The sequence below is a fragment of the Gallinula chloropus genome (genome assembly GCF_964237585.1).
Source record: "Gallinula chloropus genome assembly, chromosome: 1".
NCBI lineage: Eukaryota > Metazoa > Chordata > Aves > Gruiformes > Rallidae > Gallinula > Gallinula chloropus.
Window position 1 is genome coordinate 1,185,561 of NC_140085.1, and position 14,452 is coordinate 1,200,012.

General features: G+C 58.4%; 1 protein-coding gene across 1 annotated transcript; it reads left to right on the forward strand.

Annotated features, from left to right (window-relative positions):
- Positions 1-3,047: 3,047 nt before the first annotated feature.
- On the forward strand, positions 3,048-14,407 carry ZC3HC1 (zinc finger C3HC-type containing 1). Its single transcript, XM_084261623.1, has 8 exons — positions 3,048-3,124; positions 5,603-5,686; positions 6,234-6,361; positions 8,898-9,055; positions 10,395-10,620; positions 11,399-11,605; positions 12,952-13,149; positions 13,967-14,407. The coding sequence occupies exons 1-8, from the start codon at positions 3,055-3,057 to the stop codon at positions 14,033-14,035; spliced, it is 1,140 nt and encodes a 379-aa protein (XP_084117749.1). The 5' UTR covers positions 3,048-3,054; the 3' UTR covers positions 14,036-14,407.
- Positions 14,408-14,452: the final 45 nt, after the last annotated feature.

The window sequence follows — 14,452 nt, forward strand, 5'->3', positions numbered from 1 at the left end:
CTGAGGGACCAAGATGGCGGCGCCCAGTCCCGGGACAGTGGGGGGGGCCCGGGGGAGGCCGCCCCCCGTCACCCCGCAGCAGATCCGCGACCTCATCGACGGTGGCATCGCCAACGAGGGCTCCAGCCCCGAAGGGTGAGCGGGGCCCGCGGGGGAGAGGCGGGGGGCGGCTGGGGAGGGCGGGGGAGGGCGGGGGAGGGGCCCTCGGTGCTGTCGGGGGGTCACTGGGAGGCGCCGAGGGGCTCTGGGAGGTGCCGAGGGGCTCTGGGAGGCGCCGAGGGGCTCTGGGAGGTGACAGGAGTTGTTGGGGAGGGGCTGGAAGGTGTTAGGAGCTAATGTGGGGGTGGGATGCTGGGAAAAAAGGGTGCTGGGAGGGACTGGGAAGCACTGGGGGGCACTGGGAGGGTATCCCCGCTGCCTAAGCCAGCTGGGTGGGTCACATACTGGGGGTCTGCCCCAGAAAGAGGAGGGGGTTGTACCCCAGGGGGAGGCACTGGGAGTCCCAGGACTGGTGTTGGGCTCTTCTCCCAGCGACTGGCAGCAGGAGGAGAGGGAACGGCCTCAGGCTGGGCCAGGGGAGGCTGTGATGGGAGATGAGGGGAAAATCCCTTCCCTGGGGGACTGGTGAAGCTGGACTGGGCTGCCCAGGGAGCTGCTGGAGCTGCCATCTCTGGGGCTGCTCACACAAGGAGTAGACGAGGCCATCTGGGGGATGGGTTAGTGCTTGTGGTGCTGTCGGGCTGACTCGATGATCCTGAAGGTCTTTTCCAACCTTGATGACTCTGTGGGGGTGATGAGGAGCCTGGAAAGTGCTGGGAGCACTGGGGGGCTGAGCTTTGGGAGTGTCTGGCTGGAGCCAAGCAACTGCAGTCAGCCCTGAAGGTGCTGCATGTCCTTGATCCAACCTCCCCCCCCCCAGATTTTGGGGTGCTGGGGAGAGGCTGAAGGACAGCAGAAACCAGCGCTGGGAGCTGGTGTTCCAGGTGCTGCCAGAAAAAACCAGTGCTGGGAGCTGGTGTTCCAGGTGCTGCCAGCAGAAACCAGTGCTGGGAGCTGGTGTTCCAGGTGCTGCCAGCACAAACCAGCGCTGGGAGCTGGTGTTCCAGGTGCAGCCAGCACAAACCAGTGCTGGGAGCTGGTGTTCCAGGTGCTGCCAGCAGAAACCAGTGCTGGGACCTGGTGTTCCAGGTGCTGCCAGCAGAAACCAGTGCTGGGAGCTGGTGTTCCAGGTGCTGCCAGCAGAAACCAGTGCTGGGACCTGGTGTTCCAGGTGCTGGGAGCTGGTGTTCCAGGTGCTGCCAGCAGAAACCAGTGCTGGGAGCTGGTGTTCCAGGTGCTGCCAGCAGAAACCAGTGCTGGGACCTGGTGTTCCAGGTGCTGGGAGCTGGTGTTCCAGGTGGTGCCAGCAGAAACCAGCGCTGGGAGCTGGTGTTCCAGGTGCTGCCAGCAGAAACCAGCGCTGGGAGCTGGTGTTCCAGGTGCTGCCAGCAGAAACCAGTGCTGGGAGCTGGTGTTCCAGGTGCTGGGAGCTGGTGTTCCAGGTGCTGCCAGCAGAAACCAGCGCTGGGAGCTGGTGTTCCAGGTGCTGCCAGCAGAAACCAGTGCTGGGAGCTGGTGTTGCAGGTGCTGCCAGCAGAAACCAGCGCTGGGAGCTGGTGTTCCAGGTGCTGCCAGCGGAAACCAGTGCTGGGAGCTGGTGTTCCAGGTGCTGCCAGCACAAACCAGTGCTGGGAGCTGGTGTTCCAGGTGCTGGGAGCTGGTGTTGCAGGTGCTGCCAGCAGAAACCAGCGCTGGGAGCTGGTGTTCCAGGTGCTGCCAGCAGAAACCAGTGCTGGGAGCTGGTGTTCCAGGTGCTGCCAGCAGAAACCAGTGCTGGGAGCTGGTGTTCCAGGTGCTGGGACCTGGTGTTCCAGGTGCTGCCAGCAGAAACCAGCGCTGGGAGCTGGTGTTCCAGGTGCTGCCAGCAGAAACCAGTGCTGGGAGCTGGTGTTCCAGGTGCTGGGAGCTGGTGTTCCAGGTGCTGCCAGCAGAAACCAGTGCTGGGACCTGGTGTTCCAGGTGCTGCCAGCAGAAACCAGTGCTGGGAGCTGGTGTTCCAGGTGCTGCCAGCAGAAACCAGTGCTGGGACCTGGTGTTCCAGGTGCTGCCAGCAGAAACCAGTGCTGGGACCTGGTGTTCCAGGTGGTGCCAGCAGAAACCACTTCTGGGACCTGGTGTTCCAGGTGGTGCCAGCAGAAACCAGTGCTGGGAGCTGGTTTTCCAGGTGCTGCCATCAGAAACCAGTGCTGGGAGCTGGTGTTCCAGGTGCTGCCAGCAGAAACCAGTGCTGGGACCTGGTGTTCCAGCTGTGGCTGCATGCCTGACTTCATAGATGTGCCATGATCATGGATCTGGTTTCTCTGGGCTTGGAAAAGGGGCTCCCATCTCCTGCTTGTCACATCAAACCACCACCTGCCACTGGTGTTGGTCATCCTGAAATGTTTAATGTTTTATTTAATTGATTCATTTAGTAAATTAATTAAAGCCAGGGCTTTGGAGCTCTGCTGAAAGGGCTCTTGTGAGGGTGAGCCTGAAGGATGAGGAGGTAGGAGGTGGCCTGGGTGGGTTTTGTTAAGGAAAAGCTTTCTGGGAAGGGACAGATGCTTCTCTGGCTGACTTGCTGTTCCTTTTAGGAAGGACAAATCAGACTGGTCAGAATCAGCTAATGGAGCTTTGCAAATGGATGCTCTGTCCTTGGAGTCTGCCAGCAAGGAAGCCTACTTCAGCAGAGTGGAGACATTCACCATATCCTTTCTGGTGCTGAGCTTCCAGCTGTGTCCCCCCACCCACCCACACACCCTATTTTACCCTCCCTGTGGCTTCCCCACGAGCTCAGTCTTCTCCCAAGCTTTTCTTCTTTGGCCAGACTAAATCTAGCTCAAGTTTCCCCTGGTTAACCCAGAGTTTCTTGGTTTTTAGCCTTAACACAAGCACCCCCTGAAGTGGGCAGGCAAACCCCATGAGCTCTCACCCCTGGTTTGTGCCAAGTATGGCTGGACCAACGTGGAGTGTGACATGCTGAAGTGTTCCAGCTGCCAGGCCTTCCTCTGTGTCAGCCTGCAGCTCGCCTTTGACTTCAACAAGTGTATGTGTGCTGGGGTTCTGGGGGGGCAGGGGGGGAACTGTAAGGTTTGGGGGGGGTTGGGTTTGCCTTGTCTTGTGTGTAAACAGCTCCTGCTGTCTTCTTCTGGGTGGTGCTGAGACTGAGCCCAAGGGGATGAGGTTTAACAAGGCCAAGGGCAGAGTCCTGCCCATGGGACACAACAACCCCCAGCAGAGCTCCAGGCTGGGGCAGAGTGACTGGAGAGCTGCTGGGAGAAGGACCTGGGGGTGTGGGGTGAGCTCAGCCTGAGCAGGAGCCAGCAGTGTGCCCGGGGGGGCAGGAAGGCCAAGGGCAGCCTGGCTTGTGTCAGAGCCAGCGTGGCCAGGAGGGCTGGGGAGGGGATTGTGCCCCTGGGCTGGGCACTGGGGAGGCTGCAGCTGGAGTGCTGGGTCCAGTTCTGGGCTCCTCAGCACCAGAAGGACATGGGGGTCCTGGAGCGAGTGCAGAGAAGGGCAACCAGGCTGGGGAAGGGGCTGGAGGGCAAATCCTCTGAGGAGCAGCTGAGGGAGCTGGGGGTGTTGAGCCTGGAGAAGAGGAGGCTGAGGGGAGCCCTTCTCCCCACCTCCCCTGCCCTGGCAGGAGGGTGCAGAGAGGTGGGCGATGGTCTCTGCAGCCAGGGGCCAGGAGCTGGGCCAAGGGGCAATGGGCTCAAGCTGCCCCAGGGCAGGGTCAGCTCAGCTGGGAGGGCAAAGTTCTTCCCTGGCAGAGTTGTGGGGCTGTGGCACAGGCTGCCCAGGGAGGGGGCTGAGTCCCCAGCCCTGGGGGTGTTGAACAGAGGGGAGATGAGGTGCTCAGGGAGCTGGGGCAGCACAGGATGGGATTGGTTGGACTTGATGATCTCAAAGGTCTTTTCCCAACCTTGTGATTCTGTGCTGGGTTTTTGCCTCTGAAAAGAAAGGGCCAGTTGAATAAATTTCCTCTGGGTTGTGAGAATGTGGTAAAACCTTCTGCTTCTGTTGTCAGAGAGGAGTTGGAATCAAACAGTTCCAGTTGGAGGGGATCTTTGGTAATCATCCAGTCCCACTGCCTGACCTCTTCAGGGCTGGCCTGGAGTTGAAGGGTGTTACAAAGGGCATGATCCAAATCCCTCTTGAGCACTGATGGGCTTGGGACATGGATGACCTCTTGAGGAAGCCTGTTCCAGCATTTGACCATCCTCTTGGTGAAGAAACACTTCCTCATGCCCAGTCTGACCCTCCCCTGGGGCAGCTCTGAGCCGTTCCCACACGTTCTATCCCTGGATCCCAGGAAGAAGAGCTCAGCACCTCCCTCTGCTTCCCCTCCTCAGGAAGCTGTAGGGAGGAATGAGGTGGCCCCACAGCCTCCTTTTCTCCACATAAGCCAAGCCTGAAGTCCTCAGCTGCTCCTCACAGGGCATTCATAGAATCACAGGGGTTGGAAGGGACCTCAAGAGGTCATGGGGTCCAACCCCCAAATTCCAGCCCCTCTGCCAGCTCTGTTGCCCTCCCCAGGGTGCATCCCTGGACCTCTTTAAAGTCTTCCCAGTTTCCAGTTGCTCAGTCTGCTGCCCAGATCCTCCACTAAATTTGAATGTGGGCTGCTGCTCACCAGTTTGTTCTGTTTAGATGATCCCAGAATCACAGGGGTTGGAAGGGACCTCCAGAGATCATGGGGTCCAACCCCCTGCCAAAGCAGGGTCCCTAGGACAGGGCACACAGGTCGGTGTCCAGATGGGGCTGGAATCTCTCCAGAGAAGGAGACTCCACACCCCCTGGGCAGCCTGTCCCAGGGCTCCCTCACCCTCACTGGGAAGAAGTTCTGCCCCACATTGGGGGGGAACTCCCTGTGCTCCAACTTGAGCCCATCACCCCTTGTCCTGTCCCCACAGACACTGAGCAGAGGCTGCCCATGGCCCCCTGTGTCCCACCCTTCAGCTCTTGAGAACCAGTGATCAGATCCCCTCTCAGGCTTCTTCTCTCCAGGCTGAACAGCCCCAGCTCCCTCAGCCTTTCCTCACAGGGGAGATGCTCCAGGCCCTGCAGCATCTCTCCAGCCCTCTGCTGAACTCTCTCCAGGACATGGCTGTGATTTGGCTCCCACAGCCAGGATGGAGGAGCCAGAGTTAGCCAGGGCTGAGTTTTACCCAGGAGGTAAAACTGGTAAGAGCAGCTGGTCCCTGCACCCATGCTTGGCTTGAGCTGTGTTTCCTCTGCACCACCTTCCCTCTGCAGGATCTGCTGCCCTGGGGGGGTTGTCCCCAGGGATGCTGGAGGTGCAGCAGCTCCTTTTGCTGGGCAGGGAGATGAGTCTGAGGTGAGAACTTCAGGCTGTGAGACCTGCAGCCTCAGGTGGCACCCCTCACTCCAGCCACACCGACTGGGAGGAGCAGGGAAACCCTCTTAGCATGGGGTCTTCCCCTTTATGCTCTGGGTTTTCCCAGCTGTTCCCTTGAGGAGGTGGCTCTGCAGGGGAGTAAGAGAGTGAACTTTGCCTTTGCAGATAAGGAGCACTGCCTGGAGCTGAAGAAGGCCTTGTGCACTGCTCATGAGAAATTCTGCTTCTGGCCAGACAACCCCTGCCCAGGTTGGTGTCTCAGAGCCTGGCTGATCCCCATCTGCCATTATTCCCTTTTACCCTTCACTTTTATACCCCTTCTCTTGTCTCAAGCTTCAGGAATTGTGGTTTCTCTTCCAAGTTCTCACAGCCTGTGGTGGCATCCCAGATCCCTTTCTCCCTGCTGGGGATGAGGAAGCACACAGTGGCAAAGCAATGTCTCTGAGCAAATAAACACCTGAGCAGTGGCTGGAGCCCCAGGCTGGGCTGCACACAGCCTCTCTCCATCCTTGAGTGCCTCAAGGGCAGTTAAAAAGCTTTTTTGGGGTGGAAATGGGAGGGGATGGGAAGCTGGACCACATGGAATGCTCAGAGAGTGATGGATTTCATCTCCAGAGCTGTGTTGCACGCTGGTGCTTGCAAAGCAAAAACACTGCTGAGGTGGTTTCTTCCACTCCAAAGCTGAGACTGTTGTGGGGAGGTGTTGGCTGGACTGGTGTCCTCTTGCCCCAGGGGATAAGGAGGGGGTGGGAATGGTGGTAGCACAGCTCAGGCCTCCCTTGTTTGCTTTCACCAGATCGTTTTGCCATGTTGCTGGTGGATGAGCCCAGAGTCCTTCTCCAGGATTTCCTGGACCGTTTCCAGAGCCTGTGTCAGCTGGAGCTGCAGCTGCCCTCCCTCAGGCCAGAAGACATGAAAACCATGGTGAGTTCCCATCTGTCCCCAAAATCAGGTCCCCAGCCACGGTGGGAAGCAGGTCTGTGCAAACCCTGAGTGAAACAGGCTCCAGCTTGCCAGGTTGGGTAAAGCTGAGTCCTGGTTGTGTTTGAGAGTGATCTGTCATCACCTTGGCTTTCTCCTCCAACGCTCCCTGCTTGGTGATTTCATCTGGTGCTTTTGGAAGCAGGTGAAAAGGAGTTGGGAAAAGCCTGGCTTGACCAGCACAGGCACAACTGGCTCATGTCACCGTGATGTTGCCAGTGGGAAGTGTCTGATTTCCCCTCTGTACCTTTGCTGGTGTGTGTGGTGCTTTCTGGTGCCTGGCAGAAGCGATTTGGGGGTCCCACAGACCCCTTTAGGAGCTTTCCCACCTCTATTTCTTACTTCCAAGCACTCCCTGAGATGCAGAAGGCTGTGGATTGTCCCTCTGAGCAGCCAGGATCCCACCACAGACAGTCATTGCTCTAAGGGGGACAGGAATTTGGGGTGCCAGTGGCTGTCCCACAGCAGAGGTTGAGGCAGAGGCTGTGAAGCTGAGGAACCCCAAGGAATGCAGTTGAGGGGGGGCTTCCTCTCATGTGAGGCAGGAGGGAAGAGCAGGAGCTGCAGCCAGGAGCAAGTGTGGGATTGCCTCCTCCCAGGGACCTGGCCAGGCCCTGCTCTACTTCAGCCAAGTCTGGCTTGCTGGGCACTCTCTTGCCAGGAAACAGATGGCTCTGGGCAGGGAGAAGCCGTGTGGGAACCAGGGAACTCTTCATCCATTCAGCAGAAGTCACAGACGGGCTTTCTGGTGGCTGCCATGGGCTGGCTGAGCTGTGAAACCCAGCAGAGCCTCCCTGAGAGGCCATAAAGCCAAGGGATGTGTTGTAGCTGCACTTTGAACTCCCCAGCTTGTCCCACTAGGTTGGGACCATCAGAAGGACATGGGGGTCCTGGAGCGAGTGCAGAGAAGGGCAACCAGGCTGGGGAAGGGGCTGGAGGGCAAATCCTCTGAGGAGCAGCTGAGGGAGCTGGGGGTGTTGAGCCTGGAGAAGAGGAGGCTGAGGGGAGCCCTTCTCCCCACCTGCCCTGCCCTGCCAGGAGGGTGCAGAGAGGTGGGTGATGGTCTCTGCAGCCAGGGGCCAGGAGCTGGGCCAAGGGGCAATGGGCTCAAGCTGCCCCAGGGCAGGGTCAGCTCAGCTGGGAGGGCAAAGTTCTTCCCTGGCAGAGTTGTGGGGCTGTGGCACAGGCTGCCCAGGGAGGGGGCTGAGTCCCCAGCCCTGGGGGTGTTTAACAGGGGGGAGATGAGGTGCTCAGGGAGCTGGTTCAGCACAGGACAGGGACGGTTGGACTTGATCTTAAAGGTCTTTTCCAACCTTGTGACTCTGTGAGGGTCTGGAGCCTGGCTGACAGGCTTTGGGGACTTTCTCTTCTCACTGTGCCTCAGTGGTGACCCCAGAAGTGCTTGTGGTTTGCAGAGACAGACACAACCCCTGCTGCTTCCCAGGGATCAGAGGGGTGAGTTTGGACCCAAGCATAACTCCAGGCTGTGTGGAGAATGGATGGAGAGCAGCCCTGGGGAGAAGGACTTGGAGGTGCTGGGGGATGATGACAAGCTCAGTGTGAGCTGGCAGTGTATACAGGCAGCTCAGAAGGTCACCCAGGTCCTGGGCTGCAGCAAGATGAGTGTGGCCAGCAGGTCAAGGAGGGGGATTCTGCCCCTCTGCTCTCATGAGACCCCCCTGCAGCTGCCTCCAGCTCTGGAGTCCCCAGTACAGGGAAGATGTAGAGCTGTTGGAGTGAGTCCAGAGGAGGCTGTGAAGATGATCAGGGGCTGGAGCATCTCTCCTATGAAGCCAGGCTGAGAGAGTTGGTCTCCTTCAGCCTGGAGAAGAGAAGGCTCCAAGGAGACCTAATTGTGGGGCACCAACACTTAGAGGGGTCCCACAGGAAGGTGGGAGAGGGGCTGGTCCCCAGGGGGTGCAGGGACAGGACACAGGGTGATGCCTTCAGGCTGAATGAGGGCAGGGTCAGGTCAGACATCAGGAAGGAATTCTGTACTCTGAGGGGGGGAGGCCCTGGCACAGGGTGCCCAGAGGAGCTGGGGCTGCCCTGGGACCCCTGGCAGGGCTCAAGGTTGGGTTGGATGGGGCTGGGGGCACCCTGGGCTGGTGGGGGGTGTCCCTGCCCATGGCAGGGGGGTTGGAACCAGATGATCTTTGAGATCTCTTCCAACCCAAAGCATTCTGTGGTGCTGTGCCTTGTGCTTGCTGTGAGCTGCAGAGCTGTGACCTGCTCTGCTGTCCCCATGTGTGCTCAGGGAAGGGACATGCAGTGGGGAGAGTCAGAGGGGCACAAGGCAGGAGGAAGCCTTTGCTCTGTGTGGCTTCTGCCTGTTAACCAGGAGTGCTGAGAGCTCTGACTTGGGCACCCAGCCCATTCAGCAATTGAAAAGGGACTTTTTACTCCATGTGGGATGCAGTTTGTGAGTAGAAGCAGTGTTATTTTACCAGATTCTGCTCTCTTTCTCTCTCTCCTGCAGTCCCTGACAGAGGAGAAGATCACCCACCTTCTCCAGCTGATCGGGGAGGAACTGGAGCACAAAACTGAGGGAGAGAAACCACCCATGAAATCTGCCACAGAAATCCTCCAAGTCCATGTTCCTGCCTGTGTCCTGGCTCTGTGTGGCTGGACTTGCAGGTGTGTAGTGCTGAAGGACCAATACCAAGGGGTCTGCTGCATTTCATGGCTGGAGTGGAACCTGCCAGAGGCTGGAGGAATGTGGAAACATCCAGGATCCCCATTTCACTCCAGCCATTAAATTTGACAGGGAACACCAGCACAAAGCTACCTACATCTAAAATAGATTCTCCCTGAGATGGCAAAGCATCTGGAACTCAGCTTGTTGCTGCTTTTAGATGTTCCAAGTCCTGAAATGTCATCCTCTGTAACGTTTTCATTGCTCATTGAGCCTGTGGGAAGGGAGGGAAGGTTTGTGACCTGAAGGTTCATGGCTTCCCAAAGCTCCTCCTGCTGTGAGCAGAGGCAGCTGAGCTCTTTGTGCCTGAGGCAGCTTGCTGAAGGTGAAGTGATCTCTTATGGAAAAGGGGCTTATGGTGGGGAAGAGCAGAGAGGCTGCTGCTGTGGTTTGGGCAGTTTGGTGATTGATGCAGGCAACACTCTCAGCTGATAAGCTGTTAACAGAGTGTCCTTCTGCTTGATGTCAAGCCAAAATGTACCTGAGGATGTTTAAATCAACAACCCACGTGGGTTTGAATGGGTTTGTTTTACTACCTAGTACAAAAAGGTACAGAAATGGTATGTCTGTGCCTCAGCCCAGGGTTCTAATGTCTTGAAACAGTCTGAATATGAGCCAGCAGTGTGCCTAGGTGGCCAGGAAGTCTAATGGCATCCTGGCTTGTATCAAAACCAGTGTGGCCAGTAGGTCTGGGGAGGGGATTGTGCCCCTGGGCTGGGCACTGGGGAGGCTGCAGCTGGAGTGCTGGGTCCAGTTCTGGGCTCCTCAGCATCAGAAGGACATGGGGGTCCTGGAGCGAGTGCAGAGAAGGGCAACCAGGCTGGGGAAGGGGCTGGAGGGCAAATCCTCTGAGGAGCAGCTGAGGGAGCTGGGGGTGTTGAGCCTGGAGAAGAGGAGGCTGAGGGGAGCCCTTCTCCCCACCTCCCCTGCCCTGCCAGGAGGGTGCAGAGAGGTGGGTGATGGTCTCTGCAGCCAGGGGCCAGGAGCTGGGCCAAGGGGCAATGGGCTGAAGCTGCCCCAGGGCAGGGTCAGCTCAGCTGGGAGGGCAAAGTTCTTCCCTGGCAGAGTTGTGGGGCTGTGGCACAGGCTGCCCAGGGAGGGGGCTGAGTCCCCAGCCCTGGGGGTGTTGAACAGAGGGGAGATGAGGTGCTCAGGGAGCTGGATCAGCACAGGATGGGATTGGACTTGATGATCTTAAAGGTCTTTCCCAACCTGGGGATTCTGCGAAATGTCCCAGGCTCATCCTTGACCTTCTCCCCTGGTTTGGCTCTGTCTCCACAGCCCTGCTCCTGGCTCCCTGCACCTCTCAGTGATCACCTGCTCCCGCTGCATGAGGAAGGTGGGACTGTGGGGCTTTCACCAGCTGGAGTCTGCGGGGCCAGAGCTGGATTCCTGTGGGCTGAGCAGCACCCTGGCAGCGCCCGCTGAGCGCTCGCCGCTCCTCGCCACGTCTCCGCGCAGGATGCTCACGCGCAGCCAGGACAATCTCCCTCCAGGCTCTGAGCAGGTATGGCCCAGCTCAGCCAGCCTGGGAGGGAGCTTGGGGTGTTGGGGTGATAAAGGGGCACAGGGGAGCCAAGGCTTGAGGTAGTTTGGGTGTTGAAAGGTGATTTCAAGGTGAAAGAGGCTCAGGCTGGTGCTGGGTCTGGGGGCAGCGTCCAGCAGATGTGGGTTGGTGCTGCCTGTGCCCTTTGCAGCTCTCTGTCCTCCACCCTAACTTGGCTTTTCTGTAGGAGGACACAAAAAAGGGCCTTTCCAGACAGCATCCTGGGGCTTTCTAACTGGAGGTGCTGCCTCTGCTCATGGCAGGATGGCAGGACAAGGGGGAATAGACTAAAGCTGGAGGAGGGAAGGGTGAGATGAGATATTAGGGGGAAGCTATTTCCAGGCAGAGTGGTGAGGGGCTGGAACAGGCTGCCCAGAGAGGGGGTGGGTGCCCCATCCCTGGGGGTGTTCAAGGCCAGGTTGGCTGGGGCCCTGGGCAGCCTTGTGTAGCTCCAGGCCTGGAGGTTGGTGTCCCTGCCTGTGGCAGGGGGGTTGGAGTTCTGTGACCCTTGGGGTCCCTTCCAACCCAGCCCAGTCTGGGATTCTGTGTCCAACCAGCTGCATCAGAGATGCCTCTGGTGTGCAGGGAAGACGACATATCTCCTGCCAGGATAGCTGGGAAGGCTTTGATCTCCTGTTTGAGCTGGGCAGGGCCCCCTCACCTCATTCCCTTCAGTCAAGAGGCCTTGCTGGTGACCAGAGGAGCTCTGTTTAATTCCTTCTCTTTTCCCTTCTGGCAGTTTGACAAGAGCCAGTCCCCAGCAGTCTCTCACCCACGGGGTTGGGACTCTCCCATCCCAACGGATCGGGCTGAACTGGAGCTGAGCAGCCCCAGTCTGAGGAGCCGTCCTGTCACCCGCAGCATGGGGCAGGGGGAAAACATGGAGGTGCCATCGAGTCCCCTGCGCAAAGCCAAGAGGGCACGGCTCTGCTCTTCCAGCACCTCGGTGAGTCACGTGCTGGGATAGCCTGGGTGGGAAGGAGAAGGCTCTGGGCAGGCTGCTTCTGATCCAGGGACCAGTGTTGTCCAGTTCAGTGCTGGTGTTTTAGGGTTTTAATGGACAAGGGGAAGGCTGTGGATGTGTCGACCTGGACTTCAGGAAAGCCTTTGACATGGTTTCTCACAGGGTTCTGACTGAGAAACTGGCTGCCACTGGCCTGGACTGGGGGACCCTCAGCTGGGTTAAAAACTGGCTGGCTGGATGGGCCCAAAGGGGGGTGGTGAATGGAACCACATCCAGCTGGAGGCTGCTCAACAGTGGCACCCCCAGGGCTCAGTCCTGGGGCCAGTTCTGTTCAACATCTTAATCAGTGACCTGGGTGAAGGGATTGGATGTTCCCTCAGTCAGTTTGGGGGTGACACTGAGCTGGGAGGAAGTGTTGATCTGATTGAGGGTGGGGAGGGTCTTCAGAGGGGTCTGGCCAGGCTGGAGCCATGGGCTGAGCCCAAGGGGATGAGGTTCAACAAGGCCAAGGGCAGAGTGCTGCCCATGGGACACAACAACCCCCAGCAGAGCTCCAGGCTGGGGCAGAGCGGCTGGAGAGCTGCTGGGAGAAGGAGCTGGGGGTGTGGGGTGAGCTCAGCCTGCCCAGGAGCCAGCAGTGTGCCCAGGTGGCCAAGAAGGCCAAGGGCAGCCTGGCTTGTGTCAGAGCCAGCGTGGCCAGGAGGGCTGGGGAGGGGATTGTGCCCCTGGGCTGGGCACTGGGGAGGCTGCAGCTGGAGTGCTGGGTCCAGTTCTGGGCTCCTCAGCACCAGAAGGACATGGGGGTCCTGGAGCGAGTGCAGAGAAGGGCAACCAGGCTGGGGAAGGGGCTGGAGGGCAAATCCTCTGAGGAGCAGCTGAGGGAGCTGGGGGTGTTGAGGCTGGAGAAGAGGAGGCTGAGGGGAGCCCTTCTCCCCACCTCCCCTGCCCTGCCAGGAGGGTGCAGAGAGGTGGGCGATGGTCTCTTCAGTCAGGGGACAGGAGATAGAACAAGGGGCAATGGGCTCAAGCTGCCCCAGGGCAGGTTTGATTGGATATTTGAAACAATTTTTTTACTGAAAGAGTTGTCAGGGGCTGGCACAGGCTGCCCAGGGAGGGGGTTGAGTCACCTTCCCTGGATGTGTTCAAAAAAGGGTTGATGAGGTACTTAGGGATCTGGTTTAGCTCAGGATGGGAATGGTTGGACTCGATGATCTTCAAAGGTCTCTTCCAACCTGGTGATTCTGTGATTCTGTTTTATCATGTCATCAGAGTCTGTTTCTAAACCCTGGTGTCACTGTCCTTCTCTGTCACCCTCCTCCCTTACCCAGGACACTTCTTTGAGGAGCTTCTTTGACCCCAGCTCTCAGCATCGTGACTGGTGTCCCTGGGTCAATGCAGTGGAGGGAGGAGAAGCTGTGGAGGATCCAGAGGAGCAGCCTAGGAAGGCAGAGCCTGGCTGGAGGGTGGTACTGAACACGCTCCTCACCACCAGGAAGTGTGACAGAGTGCCTGAGACAGAGCCTGTGGTGAGTCTGTGGGAGCCCAAAACCCAGTGAGTGCTTAAACCCCACTGCCTCCAGCCTTGCCTAGGACTGGAAAGCCTTTGGTGCACAACTTGGGGAAGGTGGGGGTTTTGTTCAGGCTGAATCCAAACCCAGCAGGGTGGCAGGGACCAAGAGTGAGTGTGCAGAGTCACAGCTTCCCCTCCAGCTGCACTGGAAGCCTCTGGGCCAGGTCTCCTCTGTTACCATGACATGTTGTTGTGCACAGATCTGCTCAGGGGCTGCTATAAATAACAGCCTTTCCCAAGCAGCTCAGCGCTGCCCGAGATCCAGTTTCACTCCACGTCCTGACAGAGCTCCCAGCCCTCCCTCCCTCACATCCTGACCACTGGCTCCAGTACCCACCAGCCCCACGCTGGTGGTTTGCTGAGCTGAGGCCACAGCCTCCCTCTCCAAAGAGCTGTGGGGCAGCCAGGACCTGTCCCTGCCTCCTCAGACCCCTCCCTGGGTCCTGTTACCTGCTTGGATTCCTCATGCCTGCTCCCCCCTGCTTTGCTTGGGGCTGAGCTGCTGTGACTGATGGAGCACACTCCTTGTCTTGGGGACTTTGTGTTGTGACCCCAGCAGGCTGATCCCTTCTGGCTGTGCCCCATCAGCAGGGCTAAGGATAGAGGAGGAGTAAATCGATGTCCTGGCAGCTAATGAGGAGATTTTAAATGGGAGTTTGGTGGGGTTTGGCTGTAGTTTCTCCTCACAAGCTTCAGAGGCAGGTTGGTGGTGGTTGTAGGTCCTGAGACAAGTGCCTTAACCCCTGGTTGTTGCTTTGCTCCCCTCTCTGCAGAGTCTCTCTGAGAAGTCCTCCAAGGTGTTCCGCATTTTCCGGCAGTGGGAGTCCATGAATCCCTCCTGAACCACAGGGACCAGCAGCATGTCAGCCTGGCAGGGATCTGCTTCATGGCTGCTCCCATGGCAGCTCCATGCCAAGGAGGAAAGGGGAAAGCAGGGGTGAAATGCAGCCCCCCCCCAGCAGTATTTGGGACCCCCTCCTCCTTGACAGCTTCCCTTGAAGCCCCCTCCCTTCACCACTTGCTGCTGTGGCCCTTGGCTCCAAGGGCTTTGATACCTCTGGAGCTGCTGGGATGTGCTGTGGGTGCTCTGGGGGGGGAGAAATGAGGTGGTCACAGGGGTGACCACCTTGTCCAGCTGTGACCTGCCACCCTTGGCATAGGGAAGTGATGCCAGGTGGAAATAAACATTTCATTTTTGGGGTTTTTTTTTATAATTAGTGCTGGTCTGGTGCTTCTTCCCAGCTTGGGGTAAAGCTGCT

Coding starts and splice junctions, on each gene's coding strand:
- ZC3HC1 (XM_084261623.1), top strand. CDS start 3,055: ATGCTGAAGTGTTCCAGCTGCCAGGCCTTCCTCTGTGTCAGCCTGCAG. Junction 6,362..8,897: donor CAGAAGACATGAAAACCATG/GTGAGTTCCCAT, acceptor TCTCTCCTGCAG/TCCCTGACAGAGGAGAAGAT. Junction 9,056..10,394: donor CTGTGTGGCTGGACTTGCAG/GTGTGTAGTGCT, acceptor CTGTCTCCACAG/CCCTGCTCCTGGCTCCCTGC.